Below are 15401 nucleotides of genomic sequence, written 5' to 3'. Positions count from 1 at the left end.
CCAAAGAAGGTTTTACTATTTTACAAACCAAATTGAAAGTTTTACTATTCCTGAAACAGACAAGCACGAAGAGGAGCTCATCAGTATAAATTAACACAGTAATCCTAAATCAAGCATTCAACAATTAGAGAATACTAGTCTTCAATGTTCCATATGCAAAAGTAACTCTAGTTTTCTAGAAACACTTTTTGGGGCATGACGACATTTAAATTTACTCCTTCCATAGCATTTTCCAGAATGAAGTATTTTAAAACACCCTCCTGTGATGGTCTAGCATTAGCAGGTTTGGGGATCTTTAATTCCACAGCAATGAGTCCTGAAACTAGGGCTAATTGTGTCACTAGTAGGATGCTACGATACTCTGCACAAGCCAGTCGCTGAAAGGAGTAGAGAAAAATAATTTACAGGAAACGGTTCTTTGGAGCGGGCAGAGAATGACCAAGACCAGGAACTGTGACTTCAGTTTCAGGTTCCAGGGAATCTCCCACCTATGTTACCCTCCCTCTGATTCCATACTTCTTCTGCTCTTATCTGTCCTTCATCATTGACATTCTCCAAAGCTCCCTGATCTGCTGTGTGAGGTGTCTTCCCTTTTTTTTTTTTTTTTTTTTGAGCTGCTTGGGAACCGTGATAAGTTGAGAAAACTTCCTTGCTGTCAGTTCTAACACCGCACATCACAGCACTCACTGACAGCTAGAAGAAACACTTTCAAAGGACATTTTGCTCCAGTTTGGCATTTCAGGGATGAGGAGTGCTCTGCCTCTGATGGGAAGACAGACCACGCTCTCTGCAGATGAAGTCGTTGGAGAATTTTTCTGCCAACATCTAAAAAATATCTGTGGAATATACTGGAAATATATATCTATATTTAGCTGCTTGAAGCTTGGCTAAATTTGGGTGCATGTTATTAGAAAGACCAAAAGCAGAGTGACTTTCATGACAAATTTAAGTTTCCACTTCAAAGCATACAGAAGATACTAATCTTCAATGAAACAGTCTCAAATTCTTTTTTTAAACTTGAGTAAAACACCATACTCCTTCTGTAACATCATCCCTCAAAATAAGGGAGTGTTTTTTCTGAAACCTCTCAAAACAATTCAGTCTGAAGATAAAAAATATTCAGTCTGAAAATTTAAATTTCGGCAAGGTGATAAGCAATAAACAGTCTTACCGGATTTTTTTCCCCCAATCTTTTCACATATGCTTTATTTCTCTCTGTATATTTACATACATACACAAATATGCAAACCCAATAGCACTATATTGATTACTAAAGTGCTTCCAACAGCTGACAGAAGATAAGCAATTCTGAATAGCCACATGAAAAAAAACCTGTGATCGTATAATTTTAAGCTGAACTAAGGTTTTAATGCTCTAGCAAACACTCAACCGGCTTTCATGATTTTTCTACTCCATTCAATGCTCACATTTCAACAGATTCAAATCATTACTCTAGAATACTGTAAAACACATGAAGCTGTTGAATAAGGATTTCAATGAAAACTGCGACTCCTTGGAAAACACAGGCTGTTGAGATGCACATGAAAAAAAGACTCATTAAAGCTAAGGACAGTAAAAGCTGTGAAAGATGGTGTAACCTTAGATTTCACTTAAGAAAGATGGACCTAGAATTTAGAGTCATGGGTTTTTATTTGGAGAAATAGCTTATAAATGGAGAAGGTATGGCTAGAATAACTGAAACCAGAATGTCAGGGATCCAAGTCCACAGCCATTAATAAAGAAAATAAAGACATTAGCTTGAAACAGAAGGAGGTTCAAAAAAATGTTATTTTGTAAAAATTTCATATTCTCAAAATAACTTTCTTTTCCAAAAGAGCATAATATCTGCCCTTTCCTGGTGATTAGTGAAAATTTTTTTCATTCTTTTATAATTGCTTTGAAGTCACCTGTCTCCAAAGCCTTAGCAAACATTTCTTACCTGTGTCCCAATAGTCTCCTGGAAGCAGCGCCCAAGCTGAGTTTTAACTGAAACAGGAAACATATGAGGAATGGGTTGTTGGTTTGTGTAAGCAGTATGTCCTTTCTGGGTCTTCTGATATGGAAGACCTTGGTAAGAGACCTGTGGATGTCCCGGCTGAGGTACTTTCGCTTTTTGTCCTGTTGATGTGCTGTCAATCCGTGAAACTTGATGGATCTGAACTGAGGCTTCAGGGGGATGTTTCACATGGATATTCACTATGTTAGGAGGGAACTTCACTAAAACAATGGAAGGAAAAACACATAAGAAAAAATGGTAATAAAATATGGCAAAAAAAGATATCCTAGGCACCTCTAAGACATTTCTTTTTTGTACATTAGAATTTCTACAGAATACCTTAAAGTGACTGAAATATAAATGAAGCCCCAGTCTGGGGTAGAGAAAAGACAGAGATTGCAGAGAGTCTCATTTACAGAGCAGAAAATGAAAACGCCTCACTCAGGAAAGAACGACATTATGGCATTGTAAAGACTGCTACATCAACATGGATGTCCAAGTTGGCTGGTGTGACATTAATATTTGTGGTCATCCTGTGTAATAGGAATCCCATTCAAAGTTCCAGAATTCAAACTCCACTGGGTTATTTTTGGATATACAGTAAGATTTATTTTCTTTTTCAGATCCATCATCTTTCTCTGGAACACAGAAAAAGTTTCAGATTTCATCCCTTCACCTTTATATACCTGCCAAGTCCTGAGTTTGCCCCTGCAACACGTGCCAGCATCTCAGCCATCAAAAACCACCACTCCCTTCACTGAACTTTGAATTCAGGAGTTGGCAGGTAAAGCAGGAGGAAAGGTTTCTCAGATACTTCCGTTTTTAAATACAGTTGTAGTTTTAAGTCTGGGTATACAGATTGAGACTCTCCAGTCAACTCAGTGTGCATGGAACTGTTTGTGACCCTCAAGCTTCTTTCCATTGAAACACAAAATGCCCTTTTTACATGTAACTCAAATTATTATGTGGGGGGAAAGGTGGGGGCAGAGAGGATAGATGTGCAAGAAGTTTGATAACTGATAGGCTGCATAACGAAGTTATCATTTACTGTGTCTGACAGGGTCTCTCTCGTCACCAAGTACTACACAAACTACCCAAGGCCAGCCAATCCATTAAATGTAACACACCTTCCAAACATCAAGAACTGACAAATATCATGACATTCTTTCTCTATAACACATACTGGATTGTTGAGTCTTCTGAACTGACTCCTTGCCTCCAGGAGGCCAGGACTGTTCTGAGGAACTTGATTAGATATTTTCAGTTCTTATTTACAAATTTCAAGCTCATACCTCCACTTCCCAGGAAGCACATTTCATTTACTTTAGCTGCTTTTAAATTATATTATTTTGTAGAAATTACTTTTGTTTTTTTACATTATTTTCCTTTCTCTAGGCATATTTTCAGTATTAATTGGTCTCACACAGGAATCCCTTGAAAGAAACAAACTTATTTCCTTTTGCCCTGCATTGTTTCCTTTATGAAAATCTTCAAGATATTGCAGACAGAAATACCAGGATAAAGATAGTAGAAAGTCAGCAAAATACAGCTGTGTGGGCCTTAATGGCTCTTCAGATTTTGACTGTAGTAGAAAACTACCTCCAAGCAACATTTATGCTACATGAGTTCTGTTACAGGTAAACCCACAAGGCAAAGATTCAGTGTTACAAGGAGAAACAGTAAGGCCCTTCTTAGGCTATTAGACTGGTTTTGCAGGCTAAGACAGGACAGCATAGTCTGGCTGTGAAAAGAACAAAACTCACCCCAACTTATTATCATATATTTTTATGTATGAAGAGGGATCCTTTCAACTAGTTTCTCCAGTTGATAAATCTAAATAATACATTAACCCTCAAAAGAAACCACTGAAATGCTTTGCTTTGATCTATCAATCCACCCAAGAGATGTTCAGATGCTGAATACATCAAATTTAGGCTGGTTTCTCCCACGTAGTAGTATCACTACAGTCCTCCCCATGCAGTATTATTACCAGAGTCCTCTCCAGGTCCTGGATAACTGCCTAGATGTGATGATTAATTTTTATTTCTGCCAGCCATTTCAGGATGAATTATTTTATTCTTTCCTTGAAAGAAAAGAAACATTCCTCTCTCCACAGTCCAATAACCTTATTTGGGCATGGAAAGGGAAGAAAAGGCATTGTGACTGCTGATGGTTCTGATGAGGACTTGAGAGAGACAGGAAAAAAAATATTCAAGAGGTCAGACTCTTTAGCAATGAGAAACCTATTGTGTATTTTAAGACAGCAACTCTAAATCTGAAAAATAACTACATCTTCAAAAAATTTGTTTATGGTCCACCCTATTGTCTAAAATAATTGTATCTGGAATTAAATAGTCACAGGAATAAATTTCTGCTCTGCTGAACATTTAGGTAAACATATTCTCTTACTCTCTCACTACCCCCCTGTTGTTTTGGGCTTTTTAAGAGCCAGAAAAGTGCTAGGGAGCTTTAGGGACTAATACTCCAACATGTCAGTGGTAACTATTTCCCAATGGACTGTGTGGCTGTCCCTAGTGAACAAATCCATTGAAAGTTGGAGCAGATACTTTAATGCATTTATAAAATATTGTGTATTCAGAAGGACACTGTCAACACTTTCCTCACAGCTATGTTCCTGTCTGAAACAGAATTACTACACTAGGTTACATTTATCACAAACATATAAATAGTTTGGCCTCTTTTAGCAAAGTTATTCAGGAACTAGTTGCCAACAACTGGGTGTCCTCAAATCTTTCCCCCATATATTTTGTGTTCATTCGGAGGTAGCAATCTTGGAGAGGTAATTGTAAAATTATCCTTGACCAGGGGAAAAAAAAAAAAAATCAACCTGTCAATTCAAACAAATAAACCAACTTCACACTAATTCATATGTTGTGAAACTGAATTGCACGTGTGTCTCCCTATGACCAGATCTCACCCAGAAAAAATGCTACCTAGAGTCCCAGGACACAGAGGAAGCAAATCCAACACTCCAATCATCAGAAATTGTCACCTCACTAAAAGCTATTAGGGGAAATGGAAACCTCAAGGCAACTGAACTTTCTCTGACAGGACGAAATTTGATTAACGTCACATCTTTTCTTGTTTCTGGTCCTCTGCTTTCTTCACAGCATTAGCAGTAGGAAATCCTTACCAGTTTTTTCTATGATATAGTTATATCACCTGGAAAGAATGTTCTATATAACTGAATCATATCATGGCTTATCTACATGAAAACGCTCAGTGCAAAATTAAGTTAAAAGACTCTACCAAATGATATAAAAAAGATAAATATAGAATGTGGATTTAGTTTTATGTTAGATTTAAATTTTATTATGTTAAAAACATTGTCTCTTCCCTCCGCTAGTAACCATGGCATCACCTGCAACTTTATGGACTTTGTTCAGCCACAGTCATTCTCTCTTTGAACAGGTCTACACTCCTAGAAGAAGCCCCCTGCATTATCCCTTGACTCTACAATACACATTAAATTCCACCATAAAGCAAAGCAAATTTACTTATAAACACTTTTCAAAAGCACTGTTCCTTCTTATTACTTCAGTCATGGAGCAAAACACTTCCCAGTCATTTTGGTGAGCTCACAATTCAAGTTGTGGTATCCAGACTGAAACTATGCAGACAGATCACTATGGTTACTGGTTGGATACCAAAAATTAGTTAATAGAATCAACTCCAAAGGAAAAAATATTTATTAAGAAAAAAAGTTACCTTTTACACCTTGCTGTCCTGACATCGTCAGTGGTAAAGTATGAGTAGAGTGGATAATTTGTGATCCTGCAGCCTTGTTCACCTGTTGTGGGTGATGGTACAGTTTTGGACTATTGGCAGTCTGCACAGGGATCTGACAAAGTTTACCAGTGTAATTAGGAGGACACTGGCATTTATCTCGAGAGCTGCACTGGCCTCCATTCATGCATGGAAGGTGGCAAATAACTGAAATGGAAACAGAAAGAAAAATTTTGTTAATTACCTTAGCTTTGGTATTACCTGCCCAAGTATTACACAGAAGTTGAGGAGGAAGGGAAAAGGGCTGGGGCCCTTTGTTCTGACATTTGAAGAGCGACTATCCATCTGACATGCCTTGTGGCCAAACCAGTTCCCTTCTCTGTGACCTCTGCTGATTCGCATCTTTTCTCCATGACAAACCTTCCTTTTGACCTCTTCCTGGTTCGCACGTTCTCTCCATTTCAGACACGGCAAGCACTTTCTTCCCATAGAAACCCCACCTATTTTCATTCGTTATGCTACTAAACAACATGCTAAATTAACGTAGTGCCTGGCTGCACCTCTTATTCACACTTTGGTACAGATATTCTTACTTAGTCAGCCTTTCATTTCTGAAAATCCTGGGCCACCTCTACTTCCTTGGAAGCCTGAAGAAAAACTCACTGGAGTTAGTACGGGGGATAAATTTTTCATTTTCAATGTAAGCCTTGGCTTTTTTCTCTGGAAAACCACGGCTTACTAAGTATCTAGTTTTTGCTTAATATTTATCTCTCAGGTAAAAGAAGCTAATTTGTGTACTCGCCCATGAAGATCATAAAAATATTATGAGAGTCTACGCAAATGATTTCAGGGAGAAGTTCCAAATTCTTAAAATATATTATTAAAATATCCAGTATAAAGACAGGGTAATGACTTCTGTGCCAGCTAGTACTTGCACATTTACATCAATATAAATTATCAGATGAAAGCCGAAAAATGTCAACATCAAATGAAAAGTATTTCTTAACTCAGAGATACAAACAGTAATAGGCATGCTTCAGCACTTAGTAAAAATATGATGTGGGACTTTATAATCAACCATAATCTAGCTGAGCTGTCAGCATTTTCAAGAACTAAATGATGTACAAGCAACAGGAAAAATATCATAAGTTCCTGTTCAAGACAAACTAAGGTCTTTTTTTCAGAAATCCAAGATTTTTTTGATAAATAGCATATAGTATCCATCTGCCAGCTTTAAGATAAGATTCTGACTGTTTAAAGGAGTAAATAAAAATCTAGATTTTACAGTAATTATGGCATTTTGCTGGATTGGTATTACTTGGTCTATACTGAACTACAATAAAAGTGAGAAACTGTATGTAGAGAATGCAAGGTAACAGGGAACCTAATGCTTATAATTCCAAGTGCTGTAATCTCTGGACAACCACAGCCTGTTACTATTATTAATACCATAAAAGGGCCGTACTAGAAAAGGAACCCATGTGTTGTGCATTGCAAGAAGATAAAGTAGTCCAAGGAGTTCCAACCCAGATGCGTAATGCGCTTGGCCCAGGAAGAGTGCTCAAGAAACAGCACAATCAGCCGGGCTCGTCACAGAGCACCCTCACATTGTATTGACAGCATCCAGAATGGCTCTGCCCGATCACCAGATAGGTCCACACACAAATGTAAACAGCCAGAATTGTTCTTCCACTCTGTTCTGCAAATGTATATTTAATATTTTTATTGTCTTATCTCATATTTTCCTTTTATATAAACTGACTGAAAGTACTTCAAGCTGTAGCACTGCAAATAAGTGCTAAAAGGTCCATCTGACTTTGGTGGGCTTACCATGCCAGTGCAGGCCTCACTTTTTTGGGTCCCAACACGGTTATAACTTTGCCTGAGTGTGTAAAAGACATCCTTACAGAATAACTCTTACTTCAGGGCAAAATGAGGGCTTTTTGACCCCAGCAGTCATTAAAGCATGACAGCTACCTCTTTCTCTGGTACCATCATCTCCCTGAGCAGCCACCAACAAGCAGGTTTACTGCAATGGTGACCACACACAAAGAATTTAGATACTTGTAAAGATCTGCCTTAGTGAGCTTGAAACCTAAGGTGGTTCTCCTGCACAAGTAACACTGCACACAAAGCAGTGTAAAGCAGCATTAAGGAGACAGCAATTTGGTGTTCTCAAAGAAGTACAGTGAAGTAAAGGCAAACAGTAATAGTCTCACTGAGGAATTCCCTGAGTGCAAGAAGCCTATCCCACTGATTACTTCCCCTCTCTGGCCTCCAGGCAACAAGGTAACATGCAAAATACAGCTTTTAAACAATAGAAATATACCCAGGGTTTCCACCAAAATAAATTACTGTCTTACAAGCTCCTGTTCCTACAGAGCTGTTCGCATCCAGAAGGCCACATCATGCAGGTATCGCTGCATTATAGGGCTTTCCTCTCCTGCTGGAGGCCACTGAGCCACAAATAGGTACATGAAAAGCTTTGCTTTCAAGCAAACAAAAGTTTATGTTAAAAATACTGTGAAGATAGATACCCATAGAAAAGAGCTCATTCATGTCCCTTTTCATAACTGTTTGCTGTGGATATTCACATAAATAACTTGTGCAAGTAAGTGCAAAGAAATGCCACTGAAAGGTCTAGTATGAGGTGAATAATGAAGAATGTTTAATTTCTCAGTATTTACATATAAAAGAAAATAAAAATCCCGAGCTGTATGAGGAATGAAATTTAAATGAGAATGTATTAACTCTATTCTGAGGATATAAAATTCTGTAATAAAAAAAAAATCTGTAATATACAATTTTAAGTTATACTCAGCCATGTAAAAACAAATAGCATCATAGAATCATGGAATGGTTTGGGTTGGAAGGGACCTTACAGACCATCTAGTTCCAACCCCCCTGCCATGGGCAGGGACACCTTCCACTAGACCAGGTTGCTCCAAGCCTCATCCAGCCTGGCCTTGAACACTTCCAGGGATGGGGCCAGGGATGTGATGGCCAGGCTAAACTTAAAACTTGATAATCTCAAATGGCAAATATTATGACAACTTTAGAATACCCCCAAAAACAATGAATGAAATATGTTGAAATAAAATATCTGATAATTTTAAATAAGTGTTATAAGTACACACACCAATTGCGATGTTTCCTCGGGTAGTTTTATGGCCAGGAGAAAGGGCTACATTTGGTTATGACACGGGTGCTGGAAATCACAGGCACACAATTTATGCACTCACCAGAGCTGGAATTACACACAGAACATTTGAGAAAAGTGAGCTGATGGGGGTTAGGCTTCCAAAAAGGCAGAGGAAGGAAACACTACTTTTCCTTGAGATGGCTCTGGGAATCTGAGGTTAACAAAGACCAAAGAGCCCTGGGGAAGTGACCATTTACGACAGAAACAGGATATAAAGCCAGGCTATGTCTGAACAGCTCAACTTCTGTTGAAAGCTTTTTGCTTTGTTTTGTTTTGTCTCTGAGGTTAAAGAACTTAAACAGAACGGCTGAACGCAGCCAGAAGCATACGGGATACTCCTGACGAAACCCAGACCCACACGCTGGGCAAGACCATGAGAAGATGCTGGGTTTGCATGTATGTTCACAACTGACATTCAGACAAAGGGTGCACCTGGGGCCCGATTCACACTGGGCTGTTGACATTTCCTCTAAAAAGGGGGAAAAAAAAAAAGGAAATAAAAATATCCATTATGATGTGAAATCCTCTAGCTGCTCAGAGCTTGATAAAAACGTGGAGATAGGTCTGCACAAGACAACAAGAAATTTCAGTTCACACGTGGGTATCTTACAAACAAAACAAAGTATTAATGGACCCAAATGCAACAAATTCTTTACTCAGATCTGCTGTAAGCCAAGACGCTCCATTGTCTCTAAGGATCAGTCAACATATTATTAAACAAATTTAATGATTTCTTAATATAAATGAACATACATCCTTTAGAAATACAGAGTCAGGTTTAAGGAATTACAAATATTTTAAGTATTCTTCTCATCCTTGGGCAATTAATTGGTTACAACAACCTTTGATTTCTCTGGCAACTAAAGGCCTTAATTTCCACCCCCCAGCCTGGGGAGTATGTTCAAAACGAGTCAGGGAGAGGAGTGTCAAGATGCTCCTAGAGAGTCTCTGAAAGGCCAAATGCATAGAAAAAGGAGAGCATTTGCAACATGAATGCTGATACAGCTGCCGTATTCTTGGTTGGAAACACAAGAATTGGGCATGAAATCATCAACAAAGCAGCTAAGAAACCACGGATACACAGTTTGTCCATGTAATTACATCATCTAATTTGTTTTCAAGATACTCAAACAACCTTAAACAGCTCCAGATAAACTAATTTAATCAAGTCCAAATGTTTTTATTTAATCAAAATAATGTGTAACAAAACAAATTCCAAGCACCTAAATCCTCCTAATCCTTAAAAATTTGCCCACGCTTACCCAAACAAGCCCTTCAGATGCATGGAAACTCCCTTCTTCTAACCAGTGTTGAAGAAAATGAAGATGGGTTTTGAAATGTTGCTCAGCTCACTCTCCAAATGCCTTTTCTTTTACACTTCAGGGAACATGCTAGTTTGTCTCACTTTCCCTCATCACTCTCTGCCTTTTCTACTGACACACTATCAACTATTCAAGTGAAAGCACTATTCAATTACATCAACAGGCTCTCCAAGGAAAACTTGAAACTGCTCACACAGTATTTCCACTGGATGCATCACGAATCAGCAGATTAACTTTGTCTCTGAGTACCACAGGGTTATCCAGCATTACTATCTGCCCCACAGCTGTTGGAGCACCTTTCTCCCATGCTGTTACTAAGCATACAGAAGGTGCAGGTACTAGCGCCCGGATTTACCAAGCACGGTTTTTCATAGGAAAGCAGAGATGGCATTCACTGAGGGGAAGCACTGCCATATACAACATTCTTCTAATGTAGTGCCTCTGAACACCCTACACTTTAGGAAAAAATTGAAATCCAGAGGTACTACATACACATCTGCGCTACCGCTCCAAACTTACTTCTACTTTCTAACTGCAGAAACTCTAACAGAAACCTACATCAAACCTAATGGTATAAATAAGCAAAAACATGCACCTACTAAAGTCAGTTCTCAGCTATTGTGAATTAACATGGTCACTGACTTCATCAGAATTGGCCTTTTATTTTTAAACTATTATTGCCAAGGGATCTTTAACAAAGTAATGTAGTCCCACTTGGGAACAGGATCATAAGTACTGCTGTTTATCCAGACAAGGAAATCAAATTATGGCCAAAATAAACAAGCTTTGTGATGTTATTCCTGTCTGGATCATGCACATTAAAAAAAAGAAAAAAGTTTCAAAGAAAAATCAAGAGACTTAGCCACAAAGAATAGTCCCGAAACAAGTTTAACACTTCCAGAATACAATTGTTTCTCCACATTAATGTTATTTTCTGTAGGTAAAATTATTTTCTTATATTTGCACTGTTAGAATTTTTATTAAAAAAACTCCACACAACACTAGGGATAAATGCAGAATGATGACATCTCTCAAGAATTATATATAATCACTTACTATTAACATTTCCTTTTCCACAAAACAATATCAATGTTAAGCTGCATTGCAGGGGTCATTTCGCTGGTTTGCAGCTGAGTGCACGTGATATTTTAAGACTGTTAACATTAAAGATATATGCAAACATCAGAGTCCAAGAATTAATTCAACTAATATAGAATTCTTGAGTAGGAGAACAAATCACATTCAAGTAATGACAACTGTCTTTACTCCACTCTAACCCAACAGCAACCACATTTGACTCTGTCAGTAAGACCAAAGCGGCAGGCTGCCTCCAAAAATTCTGGAGTATGGAGATCTGTGTAAACACCACATACAGATGTACACACCTTCCTTTTATATAAAACTTCATCTTCATCCAAAACTACTGGCAAGGATACATGAGTCTTTGAATGATTTTCTGCTACGAAGAGCACCCTAAACTTCTGAACATTAGAAGAGCAAAGAGCTTTTAAAAATGGATTGCTTTAGGGAGAAGATAAACTGTCCTAGAAATGCATCCCTCCTCCTATCATATTAAAACAGAACAGATGAAATACCCATATTTAAGTGTGAAGAATCCAGGTAGAACAATTAAGGAGAAAAGAGTTTTAGCTTCCATCTCCTGCCAATGGTATAAGTAACAGCATCTGTTTGCCATTTTTCCAAGGACATGCTGTAAAAAACATCTTATCCTGTTGTTCAGGACAAGATGCTCTTTTCCTCTACTTAAAAAGCTCATTAATGTAACCAGAAGGGTACTTAAGAGATATCTCTTACACTGTGAAATTTATAAATATTTTTGAAATCTGCTTTTTGTTGATCTAATATGGATCTACATTTTTAAAGAAGAGTAAAGAATATTGCATCCTTCTTACAAAGCATGAGATTTCATCCTTTCAGCGCCTTTATTAAGGTCACTATCTTGAATTTAACAGCTCCCATGTACTGGATGGTATCTACGTCTACTCTGAAACCATCTCTACCCAGTATTTCTAGTTACTAACATTCCAGAAAGTAATCAGGCATTTCTGCATGATGCACATCTGTTGGACAGATTGCTTTTACACACAAACCAAACAGCTATTGACAAACAGCTTCTATTTTATCAGCTATAACAATTTTATAAATGTCTGTCATGTGTTATCTCCTGTACCATTACTGGGCTTCTTCTCATATAATGTGTAATAACTACCCTGGAATATTTTCTGTCAATTCTCTAGCTATCCTCCTTACCAACTTCCTATATTTAATAAATTTTAATTTATACTTATAATTATTTCCATTTGTCATCAGTGATCCCTCCATGTCCCATTCATCATTACAAAATCAGGTTGGTGTCTTCCTTCTTCCCTACTGAATCATGACAGAACACTTCCAAAAGTAATGCCATTCTTTTCACTTTTCCATATTTTTTTTCTCCTCATCAATGCTACTTTTAATTTTCTCTTGTCAAAGAAGCCTTATGGAAGAAAAATTGTATATGAAGATAATACATTTAAAATAAACAGAAAGAAAACATTGAAAAGGAAAGTCCACTGCTAGAATGCAGTCTAGCTACTCTCAATGTTTTCACTGTTGTCCTCACAATTTTGGAAGACGTATCACTTTAAATGAAACTGTACTTTACTAGTTCTTTTCAAATTCCTCCATGTACCACTATCTGCACCAGGCTTTAACAAATCATATAGTACCTTAAAACCTAATTGGAGGAATGTCCGAGATTCTAGTTAATGCAACACTGTGTGGCAATTACCAAGGAAGGCAAGTAGAAAAAAGCATCACAAATCAGATCACATACATCTTCAGTGATTTTACATTTTCATATCACCTAACACCAAACTTTTCATTTAAAATTCATTCTCTGACTCACCTGGTAAGCACCAGCTCAGTTTCTGGGATGATCATTATCTCCACAAGTAACTGAACTTTGAGTTGCTGAAAAGCTGTCTAGCGCTTGGCATCACTTAATAGTAGTGTCAACTCACTGTAAATAAGGTCTAGTAAGTGCAACAAATTAGGTACAGAAAAGAAAAGAAGAACCGTCTAAGTAGAAATTAGTAGGAAATAAGTGGGAGGGATGCTGTCTTCATAGGGGATGGAAAGCTGTGAACCAGAGTCAAGAAGATATTGCCTTAGGTCTCTATGTCTGTATTAGTGAGTTGAACAAATTTCTACGTCACCATAACAGACCGTGACGTAAGTCCCAACATGCACCTCACATGTAGATGCTGACATTTAAGCTGCCTCAGTCTACATGCCTGTCCTGCTAGGTCTCAGTTTTTCACTGTAAAAGCAGATCAATAGTGCAGTGTCAGTCATTCTGCAACAGAGGCAACTTGCCCCCTATGGGAGATCCTAATACTGAAAACTGAGGAGCAGGTTCAGTTCATGAAGGACGAGGTTGCAATACATTTTAGAGAAGTATACATTCATCGAGTGAGCATCATGAGCATCAAGAAATCCAGAATAAACATGCACAAGATAATTCCACTGTACTACTCATATGCCTTCTTCAGTTTTAAACTCAGCACTTTAAAACACCTCAGGAAGAAGAGGTGGATGTTAGTGACTAGAAGATGTGTACACAGAGTCAACCAAGAGACTTCTGATATGTCCCCAGGTGTTTCACTCATCCTCCTATGCACGTCCAAAGGGCATGGGAGTCTCACAGGATCTGCATCACATCCTTCCAAGCTCATGTGATAGCCAGCTACCCTCAGACATGTCAGATGCATCTGTAGGCTTGCGTGTAGGTGCCTGAAATGAGCACCCTACCAACAGCTGCCAACAAACTGTTGGAAGTGTTACAGTGTAGAAAGAATGGTATAGCTAAAAACCAGTATTAGAATATTCAGATGCTGTCAGAAAAATAAAAAGCATGCTCTGTCATGGAAAACAGCCTAAAGCTGTGGTTACTCAACATTATGGTAGTTGAGAAATGACTGACAAGAATATTCTGGCTCACTAACAGGCATGATGCTCACAGTCACTCTTTGCTAAATCTGCTTCTAATATTCTCAATATCTGAGATGATTCAGACACTATTTTTAGAGGCAAGGGGATACACGGAGTGTTAAGGGATGACTCACTCCTACCCTGATCATATTTGGTGAATCTACTTATTTTATTAGAGCTGATCTAAATAGACTGAGTACAACATAGGAATTAGGCCTAGAATCAACACACCAAGGAAAAAAAGAAAAAAACCCCAACTAGTTCCTGTTTATCGGGAATTAATGCATTATAAATGGCCAGTGCCAGACCTCTGATAATGATGCTAACACATACAGAAAAGCCAATCCAGACATTTCTTCAGATATCTACGGTGTGTGGGTATTAACTTTCCTCTTTGTGCAAGGCACATGCAACTGAAATAAAATCTCTAGGGAAGGCTGGGTTTCAAAGTGTAGCAAGCTGGCAACACTTTTCTTAAAACCATCATTCTTAAAGCAATTTCTTGCAAAATATAAAATGTAAACAGATTGCAAAACAGTATGGTGCAGTATAAAGACTCTGTAAGTATCATTTTAAGCAGTCCTGAATAACTTATTAATTGCCATTGTCAAAGTGGGAACACTGAAATCAAGGTGTCCAGTGCCTGATGAAAACTAGTCCTCATCCTATGTCTCCAGTTCTTTTAAGGCTCTTACTCCTCTGTGCAGCCTGAGCATGCATAACACTAACATGTATGAATTAATATTGTAATGCGTTTTCAACAGACAGAGCAAGAATTCAACAGGAGAGATAACAATTAACAATGAGCATTGTTATTGCTACAGGATCCTTCAAGGCTGTACTGTTCCTTTCTGGTGTCAGCTGAGCAGCATTACCCACCTGTAAGGACTGCAGCACTAGTAAGTAATTTAGATTCACAGAATTATAGAACAGTCTGGGTTGGAAGGGACCTTTAAAGGTCACCCAGTCCAACCCCCTACAACAAGCAAGGACATCTTCAACTAGATCAGGTTGCTCAGAGTCCCACACAACCTGACCTTGAACAATTCCAGGGATGTGTTCTTCCCTCCTCTCTGGGCAACCTGTTTCAGTGTTTCACCATCCTCACTGTAAAAAATTTCTTCCTTATATCACAGAATCA

General features: G+C 38.1%; 1 protein-coding gene across 1 annotated transcript in view; it reads right to left on the bottom strand.

The window, feature by feature from the left end:
• Positions 1–15401, bottom strand: part of LOC104506565 (latent-transforming growth factor beta-binding protein 1-like) — a gene marked incomplete at its 3' end in the record, with an annotated part of 63960 nt that overhangs the window by 35798 nt on the left and 12761 nt on the right. The window contains exons 2-3 of the mRNA XM_010147551.1: positions 5726–5950; positions 1940–2217 (exon numbers count right to left, since the gene is read on the bottom strand). Of these exons, the coding sequence (XP_010145853.1) occupies positions 1940–2217; positions 5726–5950 (503 nt within the window). The remainder of the gene's footprint in view (positions 1–1939; positions 2218–5725; positions 5951–15401) is intronic.

This window comes from Eurypyga helias, unplaced genomic scaffold (assembly GCF_000690775.1).
Source record: "Eurypyga helias isolate BGI_N326 unplaced genomic scaffold, ASM69077v1 scaffold3932, whole genome shotgun sequence".
NCBI classification, from domain to species: domain Eukaryota; kingdom Metazoa; phylum Chordata; class Aves; order Eurypygiformes; family Eurypygidae; genus Eurypyga; species Eurypyga helias.
The sequence above is the reverse complement of the archived record's forward strand: the minus strand, read 5'-3'. Positions and strand labels throughout refer to the sequence as shown.